At 41.2% G+C, this 24895-nt stretch overlaps 14 protein-coding genes across 14 annotated transcripts; 13 read left to right on the top strand and 1 right to left on the bottom strand.

The window, feature by feature from the left end:
• On the top strand, positions 1–311 carry LSM04_007099 (uncharacterized protein; the record flags this gene model as incomplete). The annotated part of the gene is made up of 1 exon (XM_067332151.1): positions 1–311. A coding segment is annotated over one exon (311 nt), but the record flags the coding sequence as incomplete, so codon positions are not given.
• Positions 312–411: 100 nt separating this feature from the next.
• Positions 412–1089, top strand: LSM04_005689 (uncharacterized protein; the record flags this gene model as incomplete). Its single annotated transcript, XM_067332150.1, has 2 exons — positions 412–595; positions 839–1089. The coding sequence occupies 2 exons, from the start codon at positions 412–414 to the stop codon at positions 1087–1089; spliced, it is 435 nt and encodes a 144-aa protein (XP_067187641.1).
• Positions 1090–1549: 460 nt separating this feature from the next.
• Positions 1550–3799, top strand: LSM04_008239 (uncharacterized protein; the record flags this gene model as incomplete). Its single annotated transcript, XM_067332149.1, has 1 exon — positions 1550–3799. One exon carries the CDS (start codon positions 1550–1552, stop codon positions 3797–3799), a length of 2250 nt encoding a protein of 749 aa, XP_067187649.1.
• A 489-nt stretch (positions 3800–4288) lies between these two features.
• LSM04_001372 (Aminoglycoside phosphotransferase) lies at positions 4289–6757 on the top strand (the record flags this gene model as incomplete). The annotated part of the gene is made up of 1 exon (XM_067332147.1): positions 4289–6757. One exon carries the CDS (start codon positions 4289–4291, stop codon positions 6755–6757), a length of 2469 nt encoding a protein of 822 aa, XP_067187630.1.
• Positions 6758–7948: 1191 nt separating this feature from the next.
• On the top strand, positions 7949–10066 carry LSM04_007630 (uncharacterized protein; the record flags this gene model as incomplete). Its single annotated transcript, XM_067332146.1, has 1 exon — positions 7949–10066. The coding sequence occupies one exon, from the start codon at positions 7949–7951 to the stop codon at positions 10064–10066; it is 2118 nt and encodes a 705-aa protein (XP_067187646.1).
• Positions 10067–10376: 310 nt separating this feature from the next.
• Positions 10377–11261, top strand: LSM04_008641 (uncharacterized protein; the record flags this gene model as incomplete). The annotated part of the gene is made up of 1 exon (XM_067332145.1): positions 10377–11261. The coding sequence occupies one exon, from the start codon at positions 10377–10379 to the stop codon at positions 11259–11261; it is 885 nt and encodes a 294-aa protein (XP_067187650.1).
• Positions 11262–11611: 350 nt separating this feature from the next.
• On the top strand, positions 11612–11869 carry LSM04_006799 (uncharacterized protein; the record flags this gene model as incomplete). The annotated part of the gene is made up of 1 exon (XM_067332144.1): positions 11612–11869. One exon carries the CDS (start codon positions 11612–11614, stop codon positions 11867–11869), a length of 258 nt encoding a protein of 85 aa, XP_067187643.1.
• A 186-nt stretch (positions 11870–12055) lies between these two features.
• LSM04_007531 (Major facilitator superfamily) lies at positions 12056–13837 on the top strand (the record flags this gene model as incomplete). The annotated part of the gene is made up of 1 exon (XM_067332143.1): positions 12056–13837. One exon carries the CDS (start codon positions 12056–12058, stop codon positions 13835–13837), a length of 1782 nt encoding a protein of 593 aa, XP_067187645.1.
• A 430-nt stretch (positions 13838–14267) lies between these two features.
• Positions 14268–14567, bottom strand: LSM04_001129 (uncharacterized protein; the record flags this gene model as incomplete). The annotated part of the gene is made up of 1 exon (XM_067332142.1): positions 14268–14567. One exon carries the CDS (start codon positions 14565–14567, stop codon positions 14268–14270), a length of 300 nt encoding a protein of 99 aa, XP_067187629.1.
• A 326-nt stretch (positions 14568–14893) lies between these two features.
• LSM04_003569 (uncharacterized protein) lies at positions 14894–15151 on the top strand (the record flags this gene model as incomplete). Its single annotated transcript, XM_067332141.1, has 1 exon — positions 14894–15151. One exon carries the CDS (start codon positions 14894–14896, stop codon positions 15149–15151), a length of 258 nt encoding a protein of 85 aa, XP_067187635.1.
• Positions 15152–15337: 186 nt separating this feature from the next.
• Positions 15338–17140, top strand: LSM04_007870 (Major facilitator superfamily; the record flags this gene model as incomplete). Its single annotated transcript, XM_067332140.1, has 1 exon — positions 15338–17140. One exon carries the CDS (start codon positions 15338–15340, stop codon positions 17138–17140), a length of 1803 nt encoding a protein of 600 aa, XP_067187647.1.
• An 886-nt stretch (positions 17141–18026) lies between these two features.
• LSM04_001972 (uncharacterized protein) lies at positions 18027–20171 on the top strand (the record flags this gene model as incomplete). Its single annotated transcript, XM_067332139.1, has 1 exon — positions 18027–20171. The coding sequence occupies one exon, from the start codon at positions 18027–18029 to the stop codon at positions 20169–20171; it is 2145 nt and encodes a 714-aa protein (XP_067187632.1).
• Positions 20172–20473: 302 nt separating this feature from the next.
• Positions 20474–21568, top strand: LSM04_001396 (uncharacterized protein; the record flags this gene model as incomplete). Its single annotated transcript, XM_067332138.1, has 1 exon — positions 20474–21568. The coding sequence occupies one exon, from the start codon at positions 20474–20476 to the stop codon at positions 21566–21568; it is 1095 nt and encodes a 364-aa protein (XP_067187631.1).
• Positions 21569–21848: 280 nt separating this feature from the next.
• LSM04_002412 (Vps4 oligomerization) lies at positions 21849–24704 on the top strand (the record flags this gene model as incomplete). Its single annotated transcript, XM_067332136.1, has 1 exon — positions 21849–24704. The coding sequence occupies one exon, from the start codon at positions 21849–21851 to the stop codon at positions 24702–24704; it is 2856 nt and encodes a 951-aa protein (XP_067187633.1).
• Between the last annotated feature and the right edge of the window lie 191 nt (positions 24705–24895).

The following is a 24895-nucleotide window of genomic DNA, read 5'->3' as shown; positions in this document are numbered from 1 at the left end:
AACAAAAGTGGTTGGAAGAAAGTGAGGAGCGAGTTCAGCAACTACGTGAAGAGACTGAGTTGGCAGAGTTACGACGCCTACAACCTCTCACTATTAATGAATCTTCCCGCAAGATGGCAATGAAAGCAGGATATGAGGGGCCCATAAGAGGTTGGGAGGCGCATTTTGCGCGGTATGCCTTGCGGTCTTCACCCAATTGTCCACCTATACCAATTCATATGTTTCGCCCAAACATTAACATGAACGCCTGCCGCGCAACGGGGCCGAATTCAGACGTTGTGGAACGTCTGTATTCTGATGATGAAAAATGACGACAACGGCTACAGGAGCTGGCCAGTAAGTACCAGCAGGGGGAATTCATGGACAACTCTACAAAAAGGCCCTACTTCAAACCACATTCTTTATTACATGATGGGTAGTGGAGCAAAAGGTGGACAAGGTAATCATGGTGCTGCTGAAGCAGCAGAGACGTTGTATCTCAATGCACTACGTCAACGTGATAAACATAAAGCTTTACTGGAGGAGGCACAAGAGCAACACTCTTTTTCGCCTGATACCAATGAACGTTCACGCAAAATGGCAGAGAAGCGTAAGAGTAAAGAGGAAAGGAGGGAAAATATCACATCCCCATCAGTAATAGCGCCTAAAAAAAGTCCAAAATTAATTTAGGAGATTTTTTTTTATTGCGTGAGGCGAAAGCCTTGGAACGGCGTAGACAAAAGGTACAAGAAGTGGAACAGTTTCTTTTAGAAAAAGAGCAGCAAGAGTGTACGTTTAGTCCTCGTAGCAGCAAAAAAAGTGTATAAACTTTTGAGGGTTCCCAGCAACGGTTTAACAGTCAACTCTCCATTACATGATATTGTACAAACCCAAAGTAATAACCAAATTTTACCAACAGGAGATTTCAACTTGTGCGAAACGGAGGTTCCGATTTATGATGTTCCATTTCCATTCCCATATAATACCAAAACAGAATCCCATACTATGATAGGTGCGACTGATAATGATAACGGATCACAACTCATTAATGAGTTTGAACATAAAATGAAAGAAATATTGGATGAATGGCGTAGTCTTGAGCATGTTTAAATAGTAAATTATTATATATTTTTTGGCCCAACCATAGTTTTGCATCACTCAGAATAGTGTATTAACCCTCTATTTACTATCGTATCAGTTTTTTTTTCCTTTTTTGTATCTGTGTAGTTTTAATTGTACTGTGATTAAATTATTTCTTTCTTTCCATTAGATGGAATATTGTTTATCTCATTGCCAAGACTATTATTATTATTATTATTATTATTATTATTATTATTATTATTATTATTATTATTATTATTATTATTATTATTATTATTATTATTATTATTATTATTATTATTATTATTATTATTATTATTATTATTATTATTATTATTATTATTATTATTATTATTATTATTATTATTATTATGATTATTTTGTTGCTCTTAAAATACTCCTTTTTCGTATTTTTCCTTTCTTTTTTTATTCTAAAGAGGTTAAGAGAGATTGTGCTTTTTTTGCTGGAATGAGGCGCATATGTGGTATGCCGACACTGTTGATACAAGCTGCTGTTTTTACACCGGTGCGTCTTTTTAAGCGCAAGCTAAGTCCTGATCGTACACGTGATGAAGAAGTTCAGGATCATCAAAACAGATTTATTTGGTCAGAAAAACATATTTTTCGACCCCATCAGCACTTTACGTATGATCCTTGTAGTTGGAGTAGAACTCTTGAGGAGAAGGTAAAGGCGAAGAAGAAGCTGAGTATAATAGAACGATTACGGTCCCTTGAGGAGCAGCAGGCTGAGGCTCTAAAAACCAGTGAAGAAGTGGGTAACGAAGGTGAACCTGTAAACTCTGCATCTGATGTAGATTATTTTTATTCAGAAAATGATTCTAAAACTGCTGATGCTGCAACACTACAGGAACTACTAGATCGGTTAAATGAGCTTAATATACTTTTAACATCTCCACGACATACTGGTTGTTCTCTTACAAAACTTGAAAAAATTCAAAAAGAGTACAAAGAGGTTTTATTGATTGTCTTTGATCGCGTTCAAGTAGCTGTTGTAGATGAAACTATGACGTTTGATGCCCTCTTATATTCATGGTTTTTCTTGCTACAAGGAGCGCAACAATTACTTGAAGCGTTGACAAGACAACAAAGTGGGGAAAAGGAATTTTCAGATGTTATTCTTAAAGTGCGTCATGCACTTGATAAACTTTTACTTAATGCTGGGAAGCGTATATACGCTCCATTAAAGGAATCAATAGTTTTAGAGAGTTGGATAGAACTATTTGATATAATAACCCATCCTTTTACACGAAATAGTAGCAAGCTAAAAGTTAAAAAAACAAAGTTGTCATCAGCAATTAAAGATGTTTCATATCTTCAGGAGAATGTGTATCAACACATAATGAATGCATTAGTAGAACGAATGGTGATAAGTGATACGTCAGAATTTCAAAGAGAATTACTTGATCCACTACATTTACAAGTTTTTCTACATTGTATGGTTCGTTATGACCATTGGATAAATGAAGATAATGAGACATACCTTCAACGTGTCGCGTTACTTACAAAAAAAGTAGTAGAAGGAATCCTCTCATCACTTAAAGGAGCTGTAGCACCACCCGCTTCTCAATCGATTAGACTTGCACTACTGGGTAAAACACAACAGAGAGTTGCTGTTAATACAGATGAAGTAAAGGAAAATGGTGGACCACGGGCTATAGTGTTAGATGTGTGTAGCCCACCAAGTGGTGTGAGGGATCCAGTAACAGCAGCAGATGATGCACTATGCACAACTCGTGCTTGTCTATATTTGCTGCAACTGACTACTCATGCTACGTCCAATACGAGGATTAAAGCAGTTGAAACTTCAGATAAACTTCTTCTATTGCTCTCACATACACCAAATTTTGATCTTAGTATTTCTGATACAATTGACTTTGCCTGTGAATTACTAGGCAATAGTTTTTTATTGCAGGCTGATAATAACGCTGAAGAGCGTCTTCTGCGTATTCTTCTTTTGCTTTCACGGCTTCAACTCTTTATGTGCACTGATAGAACTGCGTTATGTCGTTTGTTTTATTCAATGTGCAATATTACATCACCTGATTCATCTTCTATCGTAGTTCATCGGGAGTGGAAACGTCTTTATGGTCTTGTTATGCACCAGTTATTAAACTCATTGCAAGCGTCGGAATTATCAGAATACTACAGAAATACTATCTGTGGCCCTACTACTACTACTACTACTACTACTACTACTACTACTACTACTACTACTACTACTACTACTACTACTAATACTACTGATACTAGTACTACAACTGAGGGAATGTCATGGGAGGAGCATTTAGCATTTGGACGGTACAGTGGAAGTGTACCAATTTCATTATGGCGTACTGCCTGTCAGCATCACTTTACCGGTACAACACTACCTTCTCCCGCCTGTGCAAAGGCTTTGTTTTGTCTTCGATCTCGCTGTATGCCCAATCATGAAGTTCCAACTGTTACGTTGAAGAATTCTTCTTTCTCTGCCTCTACTTTGGACTTTGATTCTGTTTGGTTTTTGGCCCAATTATTACACATTATGTCGAATGGTATTATTGCTGTTGATGAACTTACATCTGATGCTAATGCTGTTGCCTGGGATGTGGCGTTGAACTTTGCCATGGACGATAAACCTCTATTAGAAATGTTACAGGGTGCACGCCTCTGTGTTAAAGAAAGGCAGGATGCAGGGCGTGTCGTTACCACCTTCGCGTAAAAGTGGAGAACATAAAGTAAAGTAAGAAAAAAAAACAAAAAGATGAATGGAACAAGAGGGGAAACATAAGAATCAGTTTTTTTTTGTTTTTCTCTGCTTTTTTTTTACAATTTCTTTTATTATGCTTTATTGCTCTTCCTCTTATTTTGGACTTGATGCAGTGTTCTCTTTTTGACTTGTCATATAACTCTGTTTGAGTGTATTAAGATGCATACATATACATCTCACTCTCAATCTCTCTGTATTTTAATTGTTTGTTATTTATGTGTGCTTCTGTAATATTCTTTTTTAATTTTTTTTCCTTTGTTTAATCGCTTTTCATGTATTTTAACGAAAAGAGTAAACCGTCACCCGGTGGTTACCATTATCTCGGCCAAAGAAAGAAAACGAATAAGACCAAGAATCAAAGTGAAGCAAACCGAAGAAAAAAAAATAAATAAATAAAACCAAAAAGAAATAAAAAAAATTATAGAAATATATATTTTTAAGATGCCAGCAGAAGTTATTCTTATGTTTGATGTTGCTGGTGTACTCTCAACAGCGCCGTATCCAGCAGCACGACGTCTTGCAGAAACTGTTATGCGATGTGTCTTTGAACGTGCGGCGGCACATTTGATGCCCATTGTTGGTGATGAGTTCCCATTTTTTTTGGCGCGTCATTATTCTAACTTTTTCTCACTTGTACGCCACTTTACAGAGCATACCCGTGGAATTAAGGGAGCCTATGAGCGATTGGAGTTGGGGGAAATTAATCGGGTGCAATTTGTTCCAATGTTCCAAGCTGAAATGGAGTTTATGCTAACTGCACTTTCCAAGAAAAATCAGGAGGAACTAGAGTTAATGCAAATTACAAACTATAAACGTGTTGCAGCGATTCGGGATCGATATCCACTTCTTGCAGATCCAGTGATTCAAGAACTTATACGTGAGTTGGTGGACCCAGAGGCATTTTTATGCACAGTTGAAAAAATATCACCACGTCGTAATGTACTTAATCTTCTACACTACTTGCGCATGAAAAGTCAACAAGAGATACGTCTTGTTGTTGTGGCAAATACATGGGAAGTAGAAGGGCAGTACACACAAATGACAAAGACACTTTCTCACACAGTTGGTAACAAAAATTGGTCATACTTTCCTACAACATGCCCTTTTGCATATGGTAAAAACAGTGGAAAGTCATCATTTGTAATTAATGGACTTTTTGACGCTTATGTTCAAAGTTATACTTTTCATAAACGCAAACCATTTCCGGATATATTTCTCTACGCAATTGATGAAGCAATGAAAACTCGTATGGCTTCTGAGGCATCACTAAAATTTGATGTAATGCCACATATCTTTTTATTTGATAGCGTATTAGAAAATTGTGAAACTGCACGTAATCTCCCTGATAACCCTTTTCAAAATGTGTACCATATTGAAAATGGGTCATATGACGTTTATGAAGATGTATTAGATGCACTTAAAACTGTAGGCGCCAATGATCCTTTCTGGGAGGATGTAGTAAAAGGTGTAGAAGAAGAAATAGGACCTCTATTTAAACCACCACGTGATGCAAATGGTAATCCTACATCATGGATTAATGAAGAAATGCATGATTATAATTCAAATCTTCTTTTTTTACCCCCTCCACCTTGTGAGGCATGTGATCCACGCGGTCCTTTTGAATATCAAGCTTTTCTTGATGAAGAAGCTAAAGACTCCATTTTATTCTACTTTGCTCAGCACCTACCTCATTTGTTCCCTATTGATGTCCCAACTACACGTAAAGGTAATTTACAGCTCGCACGTAAACCAGGGTTTGCTACATCAGCTGGACCAATTTTGTTTGAACCTATGAGAGGCATAGGGTTCTTTAAAACGTATCGTATAACGTTACGTACTGGAAGTTACGTTCTCCGTGTACAACCACGTGGTCCTACACCATATGATACAGTTGATATACGCACGGAATATGAAGTAATGCAATATCTAAGTCAAAAATCAAATTTACCAATAGCAAAGTGTTATTTATATTGTGGTTCATATGAAGCATGTGGTCATCGTTTTTCATTGCGTAGATTCATCGATGGTGAAGTAATTTCAAATATTTCAAAACTAATTCAACCACGCATTCATCGTCCATACTCAAAGAGACGACAGGTAGTTAATGTTGAACTTGATCCATATATATTCTTTAAAAGAGCAGTAGATGTACTGGCAGAGTTACATAACGTTCCATTATCAGGTTTTCCTTTTTTGCAGCGAACAGATCGTCAACGTGGAGTCAATAACAATCCAGTTCACCCATTACTTGAATCTATAAAAAATTGGATGGTAGAATACAAGACTGTTGCAAGTTGCGTAACAAATCCTGATGGAAGTTCTTTTTTTAAATCAAGAGCTCTTGAAAGTCTTTCAGAAGCACTTTTAGAACGACTTGATTCAACACGATTACAAGAACGAACTATTCCGTTTCCCGATCATCTTGTATTAATTCATGGTGACTACAAGTTACAGGATCTTCTATTTTCTCATCGTTCACTTGAGGGTAGACACAAATACCCACCGCAGGTACTTGGTGTAATGAATTTTAACGCATGTACTACAGGTGATCCATTTATTGACGTGGCAAGTTTAGCTCTAGTAGCATTGATTCGTCCACCACGAGGTATTTATGGAATGTCCCGTGAAATACAGGGACTTTTCCCAACTCCACGGTGGATCTTAGATAGGTACTGCAACGCTCGTGGCTACATGAGGCAAATAACACGGAAGAAGCGTGAGGCTATTTTTAATGTATACCTCTCTGCTATGTGTTTACGTTATGCTATTGTGATCTTGTCCCACCTTGCCGAAGTATATCGACATCATGAAGAACTTTCTATAGCAGACACACGTAAAATGTCCCTTAGTGAGGAAATTCTTAAACAAGGTCTTGCTGTCATAGAGCAGAACCACCACTCAAAGCTATGATATACTCTTTTTTTGTATTTGTGTATGTACATCTATGTGTATACGTGTGATTGTTTTACTTTTTCTGAATTTTTTTTGTCTTTTTGCTAGCAGAGATGATCAGGTATCTGAGATATTTGATGGAAGAGGAGTAAAATGGAAAAAAGCAAAAAAAAAAAAAAGAACAACTGTAATGGTGGAAAGCATTATTAGGAGCAAAAGTTTAAACTGACATTTTATGAGCTAGAGAAATATATAACCAAAAATAAAGGAAGAAGAAAGAAGTTATAAGTAAAGGATAAATGTGATGATGCCGGTGTCAGGCTTCAAGAGTGAGAACTCCAGTGTAGAGATTTCTTAACTAAATGCCTTTTGAATGTAGTGCCTAGCTAGTGGACCCTTTTTTTCTTGTAATGATGATAGTGTTTCTTTTTTTTTTTCCTTACTGGGTGTGGTGTGGTGTGGTGTGTTTTTTCTTTTTCTTTTTTTTGTCTTTTATATGGGGAATCATGTAAGGGGTGAAAATAAGATTTTTGGTTGTGTACATCACCTTCTACTACTTTATTCCCATTCACACAGTCGATTTTTATTTTTATTTTTTGGTGAAAGAGGCTTGCTGAGTGAAGATTCATAAATCAACCATAAGTTTGTACTGTTCACTGTATATAGCCTTTTCTCTTGGTTCTTTTTTTTTTTGTGGGCGAGTGGCAGCGGTGATTTTCGTCTGCATTGCATACTCCATTCCCCCGCCCAACTTTTTTCCTATTTACTATAGATTTCTAGCACAAGGATACTTCAAAGGCATATATTCCTTTTTTCCATCTATTCCTTCTCTTTTATTTTTACATATTTTTAACAATCTACCTTCCTTAAAAAAAAAAAAACACCACCACAACAACAACACCAGCACGCAAGTGATTAACCAAGACTTTGGAAGGTCTTCTGTTATTCTCACTGATATCAATGATGTTTTATCAGATCGACTCCAGTCTTACTTCTTGCAGTGTGGATGAATAAACGTATTTTCACACGAAGATCTCTCTCTCTCTTTTTTTTTTTCTTCTCTTGTTTTTTATTTTTATTTTTTCTGCATCTGCCTCTCCAAGGAGGTCTCTCTGGGGTTACCCCTTTCATCATCTACCGCATAGCAAGCTCTGTTTTCGTTCCCAAGGTCCTTCTCGTCGCCCCTCTTCTCTCTTCTTCTCTTGAGTGATGCCTGGGGAGCCGTTGCCGGGGGTCTTGCGCTACGCCGATGGGGCCGTCTACGAGGGCGGACTGGCGGGCGGGGCGCCGGCGGGGCGGGGGGCGTGCGTCTTTCCCTCCGGCGCCGTCGTCGTCGGCCACTTCGCCGCGGGGGTCGCGGAGGGGCCGGCGGCGGTCCTCTTCCCCGGCGGTGTTCTTTTCACCGGCACCCTCCAGCACGCCCACGCCCACGGCGAAGGCATCTGTCTCACTCAACACACACTCACACGCGGCACATGGACACACGGCGTACTCCAACAGCATATTGTGGAACCAGCGAATAACAACAATACAGCGCGTCTCCTCACACCAATAGTAGCGCTCCTCGGCGAGCAACTCACACAACTTACACAGCACGAAAACACGGAGGCAGTCACCGTGAATACCACTTCCATTGCCTATGAGCCAGTCGTACAGATGGGCGAGATGGACTTGTATAGCTATCGTAAATATCAAGTAGAAAAAGGAGAAGAACATCAACGTCAGGAATCTAATGAAAAAGAACAACGTGGAGGGGGTACAGCTCCAACGCGGGCACCTTCGCAGGCTCCAATGTTTGGGGTAGTAACGTCACAACCATTGTTTCCCACGGATGCTAATGGTTCTTTTTCCTACGGTACCTTACGTAAACGAACACTCCAGGTGGATTCTCAACATCAGGAGAAACCGGGAAGAAGAAATATACTCGTTACAGGAGCTTCGCCTCAGGCGATATTTGCATCTGCTGCACCAGCGGCAAATGAGTTTTTTTCATTTCAACGTTTTGTGAAGTATTGCGTCCTTTTTTTGTTTCCCTTTCTTTCAGTTCCACAACTTCCTTTTTCTCCTATTCGAAGTGCTACTTTGGAAATGGAACGCGAGTTCGTGGTTAGTGGTGCTCCCCTTTTACGTAAGTTGGACCCTCCTGTGATCTCACTATATATCATAGCAATAGCAATCTGCTGTCATATTGCGGCAATTGCTATTGTTGCTGCAAAAGTACAAGTGGGTAATGTGAGAGATGGTCATCTAACGACCATAGAAATGACTATCCCTTGTGTTCTTTGGGTAACTCATGCCTGTATTTGTGCTGGTTACAACAGTTACATGCGGGTAGCACATGCGTTGGAACGCCTTGATAGACGTTTAACACCACGCCTATCTGCTTTTGCTGCAGGTATAGTAGATACCAAAGCAAGAGTTTGTATATATACTTGGGATGACGAGGGACGAAGTATGGTTACCAACAGACACTACCGGTATAGATGGGCAGCTATTTCGCTTGTTATTGGAATTCTTATGGGTTTTGCAGGACCTATTACACGTGCAGGATTTGGACATCCATTATTTGGTACTAATAAATACGAAAAAGCAGGAGAACTTCTTGTTTTTGCATCTGTTTTGTTATTTTCTGCTACTCTTGCTTACTATGTATTGAAAATGAGTGATATGCAACGGCAGATACTAGAACAGATGCGTGTACTAACGCGACTTGCCTATCTTGAAGATAGAAGTATAATGCATCCGAGTGAGTCTCTACATGAGCGGTTTAACTTTGAGGAACCGTTAAATAGTGGGGATATTTTCAACGGTGTGGTTGGATGGTATGTGGTAAGGTCTATTGTACTTTATGCAGCGACATGCTCAAATCATGCGGCACGAAGCTGTGCTATGAGTATATTTTTCCTACTGGTTTTTTTCTCTTTTTTAGTAACAATTGGGGATGGTATTTCTATGATAGCATCTGGTAACGCACGTAATGGTAGATACTACTCAGTCGGACATACTTATGCCCTATTGCTATGTATTTCGTGGGGACTCGTGCTATTGCGATATCTATATATATGTGTTAGAACGAAGATTGAACGTGCGCGACACCTTTACCTTCTTGATGTTGCATCACTATACCATCGTCTGAAACAGAATTTTAATGATAATAGTTCTGACATTCTTGGGTCTTGTAGTAAGATGGTAAGAGATCATGATCAACTTCCATGTATTTTCTCCATTCAAGTCACTCCACTTTTTCTAGCTTGTACAGTTCTTATTTACATCTTGGCACTGGTCGTCGTCGCTGTGGATATATATCTTGCAATTTTCTTTCGATAGGGTTCAGCAAAACTCATAAGTTTTCTCTTTCTCTCACCTCTCCAGTATTATTTGCAGCTTTCTTTTTATCTCTAAGGTGCTGCTTTTCTAGATCTGCGGTAAAAAAAAAAGAATAGAGAGAAGTGTACTGTTTCGGCTCTTTGTTTTTTTCCCCCTTTTCTACCATCTCTTTTTATTTTCGATGCCCTCAAATTTAATTATTGTTGGTTATTAATTCATTAATTTATTTTTCATTCAGTTCTTCATTTCATCTTACACTCTCCTGCTAGAACGAATAAGGGATCGGAAAAAAATATATTTCGTCTCCAATATGAAACGACCGCTTTGTGTAACGGGTCGCCAGTTTTCTTCAGAAAATGAGGCCATTCTTTGGACTCATGCAATGGCCCGGGGCTATTTATCAGAGATTTGGGTGCCTGAGACTCTTGTGGTGCGGCTGCAGCTGCAACAGGCTCAATCTAATAGTAATCTTCCTGTTGGCATTAACGCGACTAATGGCCGACGTTTTTTCTACAATCTATCACAACTAAGTTGCTCACACAACGAACTACAGATGAAAATGTTTGGAAGTCTTGCAACAGTACATTCTTCCAACAAGACAATTTTCGAAACAAAAAATGATACACATCCTTTAAACACCAACGGAGAGTTATTTCCCTACTCTTTTGCAGAAGAAGTTGTGGCCCGTTTTGGACCCCATGTTAAAGAAGGACAAAGCCGTTATTGGGCTACAGTAGAAGAGGCACAACACATTTTTGGTGCCCCATTTGAGCCGTCATTCTTAACAGAGGCAAATGGTGTGACTCTGTATAGAGATGCTGTTAGCCCACGTGCAGTTTACTACAATGTTAGTGGAACCAAACGCCCAGAAGTGTTCAACACTACGACATGCTGTCGATACACTCCAATCAATTTCTATGGAAAAAAATACTCTCCCACGGTGGCGACACACCTAAAAGCCTATGCCATTCTGCATGGTTGCATAAATAGTACCATGTGGATTACTACACGGCGAGCGGTACGCAGTGGTGTTGGCATTCGAGAAGGAGTAAAACCTCTAACGCTTTGCATAGGTGAAATATTTCATCTTATAAACATTTCTATGACAAACCATCCTTCTCGTTTACATGAAGAGGCATTAACAAGGACTTCACACGAAACGGAATATGATACCTTCCTCACAATATCTAGATAACTACGTTATGCTGCCAACTTTAAAGAATACTACACTATTTCCAGTATGTTGTCTAAAAATTATTAAAAAAAAAATATTTTTTCTTTTTTACTGATGTCTAATAATTTTATAGGGTTTATTTCAATAGCTTTCCTTCCTCTTTCATTTTGTTTGAAGTTTCTTTTTCTGGTGTTGACCCCCCCCCCCTAATGGTTGGATGGGTTGAACCACTGTTCTGGGAATCAGTTGTGTGAATGCTTTCCTGTGGTGGAGTTTTCCTGTTCTCTTCGTTCTCTTCTCGTTTGCTTTGCGTTGAGAGAAGTAGTTGCTTTGTGCGGCCGTTGATGTTTGGATTTTAGCGTAAGGGAGACATGCGGCGTAGTGGTGTGTGGTTGTGTGTGACTGCACTGCAGCTTTTTGCGCTGCACCGGCGGCAGGCGACGACGTCGTACAAACACCTGGAGAGTGCGGCTGGACTGCGGGCTGCCTTTCACCGCCTCTCTGCGGAGGAGAGATCCGCGCTGGAGCTGGAGGCGGCGGCGCTACAGGGGGATGTGGCACTGCAGTCTGCCCTACACGATGCCACGGCAGTGGCGGAGAGTGATACCGATGGTGAGACCACATTGTGAGTTTCTGTGCGGTCATTGTTATATTGTGATGGGTGGAAGGGGCTGTTGTGCTCTGTTGTCTGGGGTGTTGTTGCCCCTCACTTGAAGTGTGACTCGTTTTGCTAGTTGCGTTCTCGCATTCGATGTTTTTCCCTTTCCTTTTCTTGCTTATTTTCACCTCTTTAGAAAGTTATTGAAGCGAAGAAAATGGTGCTCGGGTTTAATGACCGTATTACGGTCCCTGCTTCGGTCAGTGAGCCACAACGCTTTGGTTTCCTTGTTGTTGGAATGTTCTGTTCCCTAGCAGCGGGTGCAGTCTACGCATTCTCGTTGATATCCGACAAGATGGATAGTGAATACGGATTTTCGCAGAATGACATCACCACAGTATCCACTGTTGGACTGGTGTTTGGTTATTTCACATTGCCATTTGGTTTCATTTTTGACTACTTCGGTCCAAAGCCTATTTTCGTGATTGGAGTTTTGGCCTTCTCAGTTGGTGCTATACTGTTTGCATTGACATTCCAGGATACAATTGGTCACAGCGTGGCGAGTCTCTCTCTTATTAATGCTGTAATGAATATGGGCTCGGGTATGTTCGACATGGCCTCCATCCTGTCGATCCTCAGTTGGTTTCCTGTTGACCGCGGTTATCTCGTGGCTGCGGCGAAGACGATGACAGGATTGGCGAGTGCTGTGATTGCGACAGTGTACAATACATATTTCTCTGGCAATCACACGGGCTACATGTACTTTCTTCTTGGACTCGTGGTGGTACTTGGAACTGTAGGATTCGTGTATATTCATTTACCACCCTACCACATGACTGGGTACCGGCTGAAGCACTACACGGAAGAGGACCACGAGGTGGCGCGTCGCGTGGAGCACCTGTACATGACCACGAGAGCCCCACGTTGGCGTTTCATTTTCATCTTTGTGATTGTGATCAGTTTGCTTGTTGTTATTACTACTCAGAGCATTGTTTTTGTGTTTTTGGGAGAAGACGTTTCTTTTGCACAGCGCAACCCGCCAGCAATTATAATGATTGTTTTATACTGCTTGCTTTGTCTTGCTATTTTGCCATGTCCGTGGCTGGATAAATCTGGGACCAAAAGCGATAGCAGTGTGGAGCCTCTTGAGGAGAGTGGTAATGGCGAAGGTGTCAATCTCCCTGCGCAACAGTCGAATGACATGGTCGCAGATGCACAAGAAGAGAAGTTGCTTTCCAATGATGATAAAAACTTCCCACAGTACCGCACCGGCTTTTTCTACAACCTTCTGCATAACGTTCCGCTGTGGTGCCTCTGGCTTAACGCTATCGTTCTGTCAGGCGGTGTGAGTATAATTACGTTTAACACCCGACAGATCTTCGTTGCTATTTCTGAGGACCCAACTGAAATACGAATCCCCAATCTGTATGTTGCGTTACTGAGCGTGGGCAGCGCTCTAAGTCGCCTTGGTGTGAGCTTCTTCGAGGCGTGGAACGCCAGCCGTCCAATGGAAAAGCGTATTCCGATTATAATCGCCTATTTTGTACCTTCGTGTTTTCTCTGTCTGTCATCCATATTGTTCCTCGTTGTGCCGGCAAAGGCATTAATTCTTCCAATGCTTTTTGGCGGATTCGTTAATGGTTCATACGCAGCTACACTTGTGTTGACTGTCCGAACGATCTACAGCATTGATGTTGCCAAGCACTACAACAGTATCTTTCTCTTTGATTTAGCTGGTGCGATTATCTTTAACCGCCTTCTTTTTGGTGAAACTGTGACAAAGAAGTCCTTCACTGATGGAGATGGTAACGTCCGTTGTTTTGGGCGTAAGTGTATTCAAACGTCATTTATTGTGTTGGCTTGCTTCTCAGCGTTGGCATTTTGTGCAACTCTGCTTATGTATGTCTCATACATGCGCTTTGTTCGTGCTACACGTAAGGAAAAGGAGCAGGTGCCTCAGGAGGAAATGATGGATTTCGCAGTAGGTCCTCTTAACTAGTTTCAACCCTTTTTAAAGAAATTTTTTATCTTCCCTTTTTGTTTTTAAGATATTTTTCTGTTTTCTGTTTCACTCTCTTTTCCGTTAGTTTTGTTTGTTTTCTTCTGCTCACCTGTTTTTTTATTCACCCACATATGTGACCATATATATATGTTTATGTGTTTACACATGTGTTTGTGTCTATATATGCACTCTTCTGTGTCAAATATGAACTCTAAACGGAGGTGTTGTCACTACCACGAATAATTTTTTTGTTGTGTGTGTGGTGTCATAAATATACTATTGTTAAAATGTTAATACACAGAATGCGTAAGCATAAGTCACGAAATTCCCCAATTTTTTTAAATGTTTCATTATTTTAATGTTTTTTTTTCTCACACAAATTATGGTCAAGCTGTTGTAGTACTCTAATTTATGTACCATTTTTATTTTATTTATTCGTCATAAATGCAAGCACAGGGATAAAGTTACGGTAAATTAATTGTAAAAAAAAAATGAAGGGGTAGAGCGAGGTAAGTAATATTTGGTAAATAGAACTCTGAAAAACGGTGAATGTAGTCAACTTTGCCTTTGAAGTTGTAAATTGCTTTGCTACCTCACTACAAAGAGATCCACCTGGAATGACAGCAGTAAGTAAAACAGGAGCGGTGGTATTCTTTTCTCTACATAGTGCAAGGCGTTTCAGAAGGCCAAGAGAATCTTTTTCTTGTAGACCTGTACTCCAAAGCATTTGTGGTGTATGTCGGTCTGTTTATTTTTGTATGGGAAGCGGTATGCGCCGTGTTTGTTTTGTTTTGTTTTGTTTTATGAGCGTTACCAATATGATTCACTGCTTTCTTCCTCTTTCATTTTTTTTGAAGTTTCTTTTTCTGGTGTTGACCCCCCCCCCCCCTAATGGTTGGATGGGTTGAACCACTGTTCTGGGAATCAGTTGTGTGAATGGTTTCCTGTGGTGGAGTTTTCCTGTTCTCTTCGTTCTCTTCTCGTTTGCTTTGCGTTGAGAGAAGTAGTTGCTTTGTGCGGCCGTTGATGTTTGGATTTTAGCGTAAGGGAGACATGCGGCGTAGTGGTGTGTGGTTGTGTGTGACTGCACTGCAGCTTTTTGCGCTGCACCGGCGGCAGGCGACGACGTCGTACAAACACCTGGAGAGTGCGGCTGGACTGCGGGCTGCCTTTCACCGCCTCTCTGCGGAGGAGAGATCCGCGCTGGAGCTGGAGGCGGCGGCGCTACAGGGGGATGTGGCACTGCAGTCTGCCCTACACGATGCCACGGCAGTGGCGGAGAGTGATACCGATGGTGAGACCACATTGTGAGTTTCTGTGCGGTCATTGTTATATTGTGATGGGTGGAAGGGGCTGTTGTGCTCTGTTGTCTGGGGTGTTGTTGCCCCTCACTTGAAGTGTGACTCGTTTTGCTAGTTGCGTTCTCGCATTCGATGTTTTTCCCTTTCCTTTTCTTGCTTATTTTCACCTCTTTAGAAAGTTATTGAAGCGAAGAAAATGGTGCTCGGGTTTAATGGCCGTATTACGGTCCCTGCTTCGGTCAGTGAGCCACAACGCTTTGGTTTCCTTGTTATTGGAATGTTCTGTTCCCTAGCAGCGGGTGCAGTCTACGCATTCTCGTTGATATCCGACAAGATGGATAGTGAATACGGATTTTCGCAGAATGACATCACCACAGTATCCACTATTGGACTGGTGTTTGGTTATTTCACATTGCCATTTGGTTTCATTTTTGACTACTTCGGTCCAAAGCCTATTTTCGTGATTGGAGTTGTGACCTTCGGATTGGGTGCTATACTGTTTGCATTGACATTCCAGGATACAATTGGTCACAGCGTGGCGAGTCTCTCTCTTATTAATGCTATCGTGAACTTGGGAACGTCTATGTTCGACATGGCCTCCATCCTGTCGATCCTCAGTTGGTTTCCTGTTGACCGCGGTTATCTCGTGGCTGCGGCGAAGACGATGACAGGATTGGCGAGTGCTGTGATTGCGACAGTGTACAATACATATTTCTCTGGCAATCACACAGGCTACATGTACTTTCTTCTTGGACTCGTGGTGGTACTTGGAACTGTAGGATTCGTGTATATTCATTTACCACCCTACCACATGACTGGGTACCGGCTGAAGCACTACACGGAAGAGGACCACGAGGTGGCGCGTCGCGTGGAGCACCTGTACATGACCACGAGAGCCCCACGTTGGCGTTTCATTTTCATCTTTGTGATTGTGATCAGTTTGCTTGTTGTTATTACTACTCAGAGCATTGTTTTTGTGTTTTTGGGAGAAGACGTTTCTTTTGCACAGCGCAACCCGCCAGCAATTATAATGATTGTTTTATACTGCTTGCTTTGTCTTGCTATTTTGCCATGTCCGTGGCTGGATAAATCTGGGACCAAAAGCGATAGCAGTGTGGAGCCTCTTGAGGAGAGTGGTAATGGCGAAGGTGTCAATCTCCCTGCGCAACAGTCGAATGACATGGTCGCAGATGCACAAGAAGAGAAGTTGCTTTCCAATGATGATAAAAACTTCCCACAGTACCGCACCGGCTTTTTCTACAACCTTCTGCATAACGTTCCGCTGTGGTGCCTCTCTATTAACGCTATCGTTCTGTCTGGGGGTATATTTACGCTTTCCTTTAACACCCGACAGATCTTCGTTGCCATTTCTGAGGACCCAACTGAAATACGAATCCCCAATCTGTATGTTGCGTTACAGAGCGTGGGCAGCGCTCTAAGTCGCCTTGGTGTGAGCTTCTTCGAGGCGTGGAACGCCAGCCGTCCAATGGAAAAGCGTATTCCGATTATAATCGCCTATTTTGTACCAGCCGTTTCCCTTTTTCTGTCATCATTATTGTTCCTCGTTGTGCCGACAAAGGCATTAATTCTTCCAATGCTTTTTGGCGGATTCGTTAATGGTTCATACGCAGCTGCACTTGTGTTGACTGTCCGAACGATCTACAGCATTGATGTTGCCAAGCACTACAACCTTTTCTTTCTCTTTGATTTAATTGGTGGTGTAGTCTTTAACCGTTTTATTTTTGGTGAGTTGATGACAAAGAAGTCCTTCATTGATGAAGATGGCAACGTCCGTTGTTTTGGGCGTAAGTGTATTCAGACAACATTCATTTTACTGACTTGCTTCTCAGCGTTGGCATTTTGTGCAACTCTGCTTATGTATGTCTCATACATGCGCTTTGTTCGTGCTACACGTAAGGAAAAGGAGATGGCAACCCAGAAAAAAGAGGAGGTACCTGAGGAAAAATCGGAGAATACTGAGGTTCCCACTGCTGAGTAGATGTGAGGTTTTTTAAAACGAAATATCTCCCTTCTTTTTTTTTTTTAAATTTCCGCCCAATCTTTTTTCGTCTTATTATCTTCTTTTTTTTTCTTTTGATAATTGTTTGAAAACGTTATTACTTTTAATGCTTTTGGAATTGTGATGTTCAATGGAAAGGTTAGCAAATACAATAAAGAAATATAAGCAAAAACGTTATTTTTAAAGAACAGTTGAAGATTTGTTACGTATCTGGTATTTTATTGTAATTGATTTGAATTTCAGCTTTTTAAATATATATATTTTTTTTTGTGTTTTAAATAAATGCTCGTTTGTTGTAGTATTGCAATTCGTTGACCTCTTTTTTGTTGTTACATATTTTGGAAAGATGATACTGAAAATTAATTTGGGATAAGCTCGTAATTTGAGGTGATACATGCTGTAATTATTAAGGGAATAAAAAGAAAAACCTGTTGAATTCGTGTGCCGTTGAATTGATTTTCCTGCGGTTGTACATTTAAGTTTTTTTTCTTTTTTTTTTTTGGGTGGGTGGAACAATATAATGTGGCAATTGTAACAATCAATGGAAGACAGATTAGAAACAATTCATGGGTTATTATTTTTTTTTTTTTAATGGACTACACTGATATGTTATCCCCCTTTTTTTTTCAGATTGTGGAAAGGTGAAAGCGTGTGTGTCCTATTGTGTGTGCTTGTATGCCTGTTCTTCTTTTTTGTTATTGGTATTGTTTTTGCGTACCTTCTGTTGTGGTTTCTGTTCGAACCTGTCGAGCAAATTGCCTCTCTTACACCTTTACGATGTACCATTCCTTTTTTTCTTCTTGCTTCCGTTCGGTAGAGTTCATCGGTGCGTAGAGCAGAGGCCTGTGGGGTTGTGTAGAGATCGATGGGGAAGGGGCGGGACCGAAGACGGCGCCATGAGGGGCCGGAGAAGGCGGTGCAGCGGGCCAGCCGGCAGGCGCAGAAGCGGGCGAAGGGCCTTCACCCGCAAAACCCGCAGACCGCTGACGGGCCGGAGGGACACGGTCTCAACAATGAAGAGGCACTAGAGGTCACTCTTACACGTATTCGTAAGAGGGAGGGAAAGACACGGACAACGGTGGAAGAGGAAAATGTTTTTCCACCAAGTCCGCGTTCGAATGTTGTATTTGCAGCACATCCAGAACGGGACCAGCAGTTGCTGGTTTTTGGTGGCGAATACTGGGACGGTGAAAAGACGGTGGCGTTCAATGATCTTTACTTCTACCATATTAAACGAAACGCATGGTCACGGCTAGTGACAGCGGTTAATCCTCCTCCACGTAGTAGTAGTCAGGGTGTCAACTACAAACATTTTTTTATTATTTGTGGCGGAGAATTTGTGTCTCAGTCGCAGTCACAGTTCCTGCATTTTAAGGATGTTTGGCGCTATGACACAAGAAAGTACGAATGGGAAGAATTAAAAAATCTTAAGGGTGGTCCATCTTCTCGTAGCGGTCATCGCATGTGTATGTGGCGCCGCAATGCAGTTTTATTTGGAGGTTTCTACGATAATTTCCAAGAATGTCACTATTTTAATGATCTTTGGATGTTATCACATTTGGATGGTGCTGGTAAATGGAAAGCTGTAAGAACTTCCCCATACGCTGAATCACCACATCCACGAAGTGGTCATTGTATGGCTGTTCATGATGATGTCTTATTTGTATATGGTGGTTTTTCCGCTGAGAAATTTAACCGATTAAAAAAATCACAAGCAACTGTTCACCATGATCTTTGGACGATTAAACTTCCTTTAGAAAATGATGCTGAGAAGGAAAACGATTTTGCAATTTGGACAAAAATTCGTCTAGGAGGTATCCCACCTCCAATTCGCTCAGGTGTGGGTTCTACTTTTAAAGACAAAAAGATGTATATCTTTGGCGGAGTTGTTGATATCGAGTCACCTGGTGGTAAAGTTGTATCAAGTTTTAACAATGATCTGTTCGTCTTTCATATGGACACAAAACGCTTTTATCCTGTCGTACTTCGTGCAAAGAAAACAACGACTGTCAGCAAGACGACTCATGACGATCTAGAAGCAGAATTAAAAGCTCTTAATTTACAATATCCTTCTGAAGAGTCCACATCAAGTGATGATGATGAAGAGGAAGAGGAGGAGGAAGAAGAAGGTGAAAGTGGAGCTGCAGTGATTACGAGCGATATGAGGGATAGCTATGAGGTGAATAAGCGTGGTCAAGTATACCCTTGCCGTCGCATGAATGCAGCTTTGCTTGTTTTGGGCAATGCACTTTACTTATTCGGTGGTCAATTCGAGGTTGGTACACGTGAGGTTACCATGTCTGACCTCTTCGCATTTAACCTTAATGCATGTGACACGTACCGTGTGCTGTTGTCGCAGGATCTTTGCAGCACAGTTTGGCTTGGCAAAGACGCCGAGGCTAGTGACGCTGGTTCATGGGAGAGCGGCAGCACTGTTGTCAGCGCTGCATTTGACTTTGATCACGATGAAGATGAAGATGATGATGACGTTGGTGAAGGTCCCAACATTGCATGCGGGCTGGACGACGGTGACGAAGCACCAATGGCGATTCCCGCAGAACTCGATACAGCTGTGACTCCCGCCATTAATATTGTTGAGAGTATTACAACAGTAAAGGGTAAAAAGGGTCTTAAAGTGCACAAGGAACAACTTCTGGCGCAGCTTGGTGCTGGTGCCGCTCTTCCTACACCACAACAAGACGAAAGGACATCGGATTTCTTCTTGCGTACTGCGCCGTTTTGGATAGCTATGGCAAAGGAGTCATTTGAAGAGAATGAGAACAGTAAGAAAAAATCAGAAAGACGCATTCAGAAACAAGCATCACTATTCGCTAATAGACGTTATCATGAGGCAAAGAGATTGCTTGAGCAACTCCGATTGGTAGAAGAGCGGGAGGAGGAAGAAGCACGCTTTTTCCGTGAACGACGCGAGCAAAAAGAAAGGGAATGGGAGGAGCACGAGAAACGACTTGCTGAGGAAGATGAAGAGGATGAAGAAAAAGGTGAATAAAGTAAATATGGGAAGCGGTAAAAAAAAAAAAAAAAACTCTTTTTTTAATTTTTTTATATATTTGTTCTTCCTGGTCCTCTAAATTGAGCTCATACAGTAAAATAAAATAAAAATTGAATTCGATAGTTAAAAATTTATTTATTTTTGAATTAGCAGCTACAGTGATGAGTGCTTACATATGTGTATCTCTATTCCCTTGTAACATCTAAACTTATTTAGACGATGAGGTGTACAACATTTTTTTTCATAAGTGTTATTATTTCTATTATTTGTTTATTCTAGTTTTTTAATTATAGTAAGAGATGAGTACCATCGGGATTACACTAGATGATGTGAATGAAGCACTTGCTGCGAATTCCCAACTACAGATAGAACTTCAAGGAAAATGTGTGGAACTTATTGAAGCATTGAATCGTATGTCAGCACTTAGGGTAGCTCTATCTAGACCAAACAATGGTAGTAAAATACGTAGGCGTCTTATGAGGAAACGGGAACGTGAAAGTGCTAATTCTTCTCCACCAATGTACTATCTTAATACATATATGATTCAAGGATTATCTCTTGGCCCTTTTCGCGATGCTGGTATTTATGCTGAGGGAGGCATTCCACGATACGCGCAAATTCCCCTCTCACAGGATGAAATCCACTGGCGTGAGGCAACCTCGTCATTTCCACTGTTACAGCGTGCGATTCATACAACAACGATGCAAGAGAATGCAGAAGAAGTATCAGATTCACATTCTTGGACTAAAAAAGATGATGATATATTAGTTACGGCTGTATCTAGCTACAAAGGTATTCCATGTGGGCCGTTGTTCTGGAAAGCATTAGGTTTTTCTGATAAAACACGCTTTGAGATTGCCTGTAGATACGTCGCATTACAGATTCGCAAAAAAAACAAGCTTGTTACTGCAAATAAATGTACTAACTTATTGAGTGATGTCGAAAAAAAAAAGGCCCTACAGGAAGTAGTAAGGAAACATCTTGGAGATGTAGGTACAATGTTCGCTGCATATGCTGAATACCTCTCTACAGCTGCACGATGTTCTATGTATATGGCAGAAGTAGAAATCAGTACAAATACTTTGTTTCCACCTTACATATGGGATAGCCGAAAGAATTTTCTTAGAGCAATTAAACCTCTTCTACATGAAACAACTGTCTCAGCTATGCATCATAAAAATCAGTCGTTTCATGACGAAATGCTATTGCTACACACCCATGAAATAAAACAATCACAGAAGCCGTCATTGGTGGACCTTACAGCTTGCCTTCTGGCTTTTAAGGGTGATGCACTTGGTGAGAAGTGCGGAGTGGACGAACTCAGACAATTTTTTTTCCCTTTTGGTGTCTCTGTGAGGTTGACTTTGCGTGATTTAATGCAGTTAAAATTGTGACAAAGAAAAATTAAAAGAGAGTTTGAGAAAATAGGTAAGTCGCTATATATATATATATATATATATATATATATATATATATATATATATATATATATGATTCTTTGCTTGTCTTTTTGGAGCTCTATAATGCGATTTAATTGTTCCTTGTGTGACCTGAAATTTTTTTTTTGAAATCTATATATATTTTTGCTTTTGATTTTTTTTGTTGCAATTCTGGATTCACTTCTTTCATTTTGCAGTCGTGCTTTTTTTGGTTTAGGGAGTGAATATCCACCAAATGATTTCTCCAGTTCAACTTGAGAGGTGTATTCTGCGTGCTGGGACGCTAGATGACTACAAGCGTTTCTTGGTAAGGAACAACCATACAGATAGAGAACCTCTTCCTATTCTGAACGGACTCATAACACAGAATGCCGAGGTTCACTTGGGTCAAGTTATACCAGTATGCGATGGATGCCCGGTTAATCTATCTGTAGTTGATTTAATTCCAGCAACGGCTGGATTACTTTGCGAAACAACAACAGTTGTTGTGCTACCACCTCTTGTTGCTAGCGAAACTGGGGCCGTGGAAAATGTACAACTAACAACTCAAAAAAACTGTGATGAGGGTGGTAACGATATGTGCATGGTAATACTGGATTATTCCCTCACGGGGAATATGACCATAGGATCACGGCAATTTTTTCTACGCACACTTCTCCTCAATGGTGCTCTGGTATGTCTTGGTGACGATGAGTACACTACTGTGTTTACTGTTTCTGAGGAGGAGGAATGGGAACAACAACAAAATTTGACTGGTGTTGATGATGTTGCACCACCTACACTTCGTACTTCTCCTGAAGTATTTCGTAACATACGTGCTAGTCTGCTTCTAGATTGTTTACCGAGTGTTGTATCAGATGAAATACGATATTCAGATTCTTTTCTGAATATTCCTTTGTCATTATTTATTGGTGTACAAGATGAGAAAGGTGCACCATTAACGATAAATTCTACTAACTTTATAGCAGAGTTAGAGCTTTCTTCTGCTATTTTTGTGCCAGCATGGCCTGCATTTATGTTAACTGCACTTTTTGGTGATAAATATGAGCAACTGTTAACTCTCGCCTTGCGGGCTTCAAAGGATATTCTTCATGGGCGTTTAATTGGAGAAGGGGATATTGTTATTCTTCGCATCATACCACGTTTCTTTGTTGATAAACAATTGGTGTGTACAGATGCTTGTGAGGTTATGTTGACGTATATTGCACATATTGTACAGGGTGGCTTTGCAGAAACGGCAAAGCTATCACTTCTAAATGATGGGGTTATTGAGATACCACTCCGCGTTTCTGAAGTTAGGAGTTCTTCCGGTAAACCATATGGTTTACTTGCTCTGAATGGTAATGGCACAGATTTATTGCTTTCTTTACGTAGTTCTATATCATTTACAGATATTACACCGATATTTCCACCTTTTCGTCCATTGAAAACGTTTCACCCAGAATTATCCCTTACAGTAAATATTCGTAACGCTATAGACTGCTGCTACTCTCCATCACACTCCTCAGAAATTCACATATTTGTAGTACATGCAACAAAAGAAAATTTACCATATGAATGTATTGCTACAGCACTTGGGGCGAATGGGATTGAGGGTCTTATTGTGAATCTTGAACGACGAAATGACGAGGAAATGCTGGAGCTTATCTCAGAGTACATGCATAGTAGAGGTGAAGTTGCTCTTATTCTGAAGAATGCACAAGAACTTACTGAACATTTACAGATTTTGCACCTACTTGATTCAAGTGATAATAAATTTGATGATTATTCTTGTATTCGTATGATATTTCTTGTTTGGGAGTCTATAGAAGCACCATCACCTACTATAGCTGCGAGGGCTTGTAATGTGGAGGGTGTAATTAAGGGGACCAACCCATCAGATGCCGATCGTTGTTTAATTGTCTCTAGTATTTTTGCTGAAGCACAGAGATCTTTTGGTCTTTGTAAAAGTTTATTGTTATCTTTCAATTCTGTGGCGTCATGGACAGTTGGTCTGAGTGTTTCTGATATGGTGGCGTATATGCAGGAGTGTGTATCAGCTATGAAGGTGATACCTCTAGCAGAGGGTGTATATCCTGTTCTTTCGGAATCTATATGTGGGAGTGTCCTAGAAAAATTTCAAAAAGCCCACGGATACAATCTTGTTTCCACGAAGCTACAACCAGTACGTTGGAGTGATGTTGGTGGGTTGGAAGATGCGAAGCGTGAGTTACGTGAGACAATCCAGCTTCCTCTACTTCACCCTGAACTTTTCACGAGTGGCACAAAGCGACGTACTGGCATTCTCTTTTATGGCCCCCCTGGGTGTGGAAAGACACTTCTGGCGAAGGCGGTTGCGACGGAGATGGGAATGAACTTCATGTCGGTGAAGGGGCCGGAGCTGATCAATCAGTACGTGGGCGAGAGCGAGCGGAACATCCGCCTGCTCTTCCAGCGGGCCCGCGACCACTCGCCGTGCATTCTTTTCTTTGACGAACTCGACGCCCTCGCGCCGGCGCGGGGAGCCGCGGGTGACGCCGGCGGGGCGATGGATCGCGTGGCCGCGCAGCTCCTCGTCGAGATGGACGGCACTGCCCGCGGCCGGAGTGACGGGACCGCCCCCGCCCCCGTCTTCGTCGTGGGCGCCACGAACCGCCCGGACCTCCTCGACCCCGCCCTTCTCCGTCCGGGGCGCTTCGACACCCTCTGCTACTTGGGAATCCCGGCAACACGCCATGAACAGCGACAGGCCATCACCGCTCTCACACGCAAGTTCAATCTCGCACAAGACGTAGACTTCGACTTACTCCTGAATACACTCTCACTAGAGTACACGGGTGCAGACCTTTTTGCTCTATGCTCAGATGCAATGATGTTTGCCGTTGAGGCTATGCTACAAGACGCAATGAAAGGGTCAGTAACAACAGACGAAACAACAACAACAACAACAACTGCATCACAAGCTGTAGAGGAAAATAACAGTAATGAGGCTCCACGTCTGGTGGTGCGCATGGCTGACTTTTTACAGGCACGGAGCCAGTTGAAGCCATCTGTTTCAAAGGAAGACTTGAAGCGTTACGAATCCCTTCGCACTAAATTTACCATGCGATGAGGGATGAAGCAGAAGTAAAAAAAAAGAAAAAAAAGTGGTTCCACACATATGTACTTAAATGTACATATGCATCACATAAGCAACAAAAGGAAACTCATTTTTGAAAATAGAAAAAAAGGGCGAAAAACTGGGGAAGAAAATGAAGGATAATAAGCAGATGGAAGGGCTTCTAATATATATATATATATATA

Source organism: Trypanosoma melophagium (genome assembly GCF_022059095.1).
Source record: "Trypanosoma melophagium isolate St. Kilda chromosome Unknown ctg42segment0, whole genome shotgun sequence".
In the NCBI taxonomy this organism is placed as follows: Eukaryota; Euglenozoa; class Kinetoplastea; order Trypanosomatida; family Trypanosomatidae; genus Trypanosoma; species Trypanosoma melophagium.
This window is presented reverse-complemented; position numbering and strand designations above follow the sequence as displayed.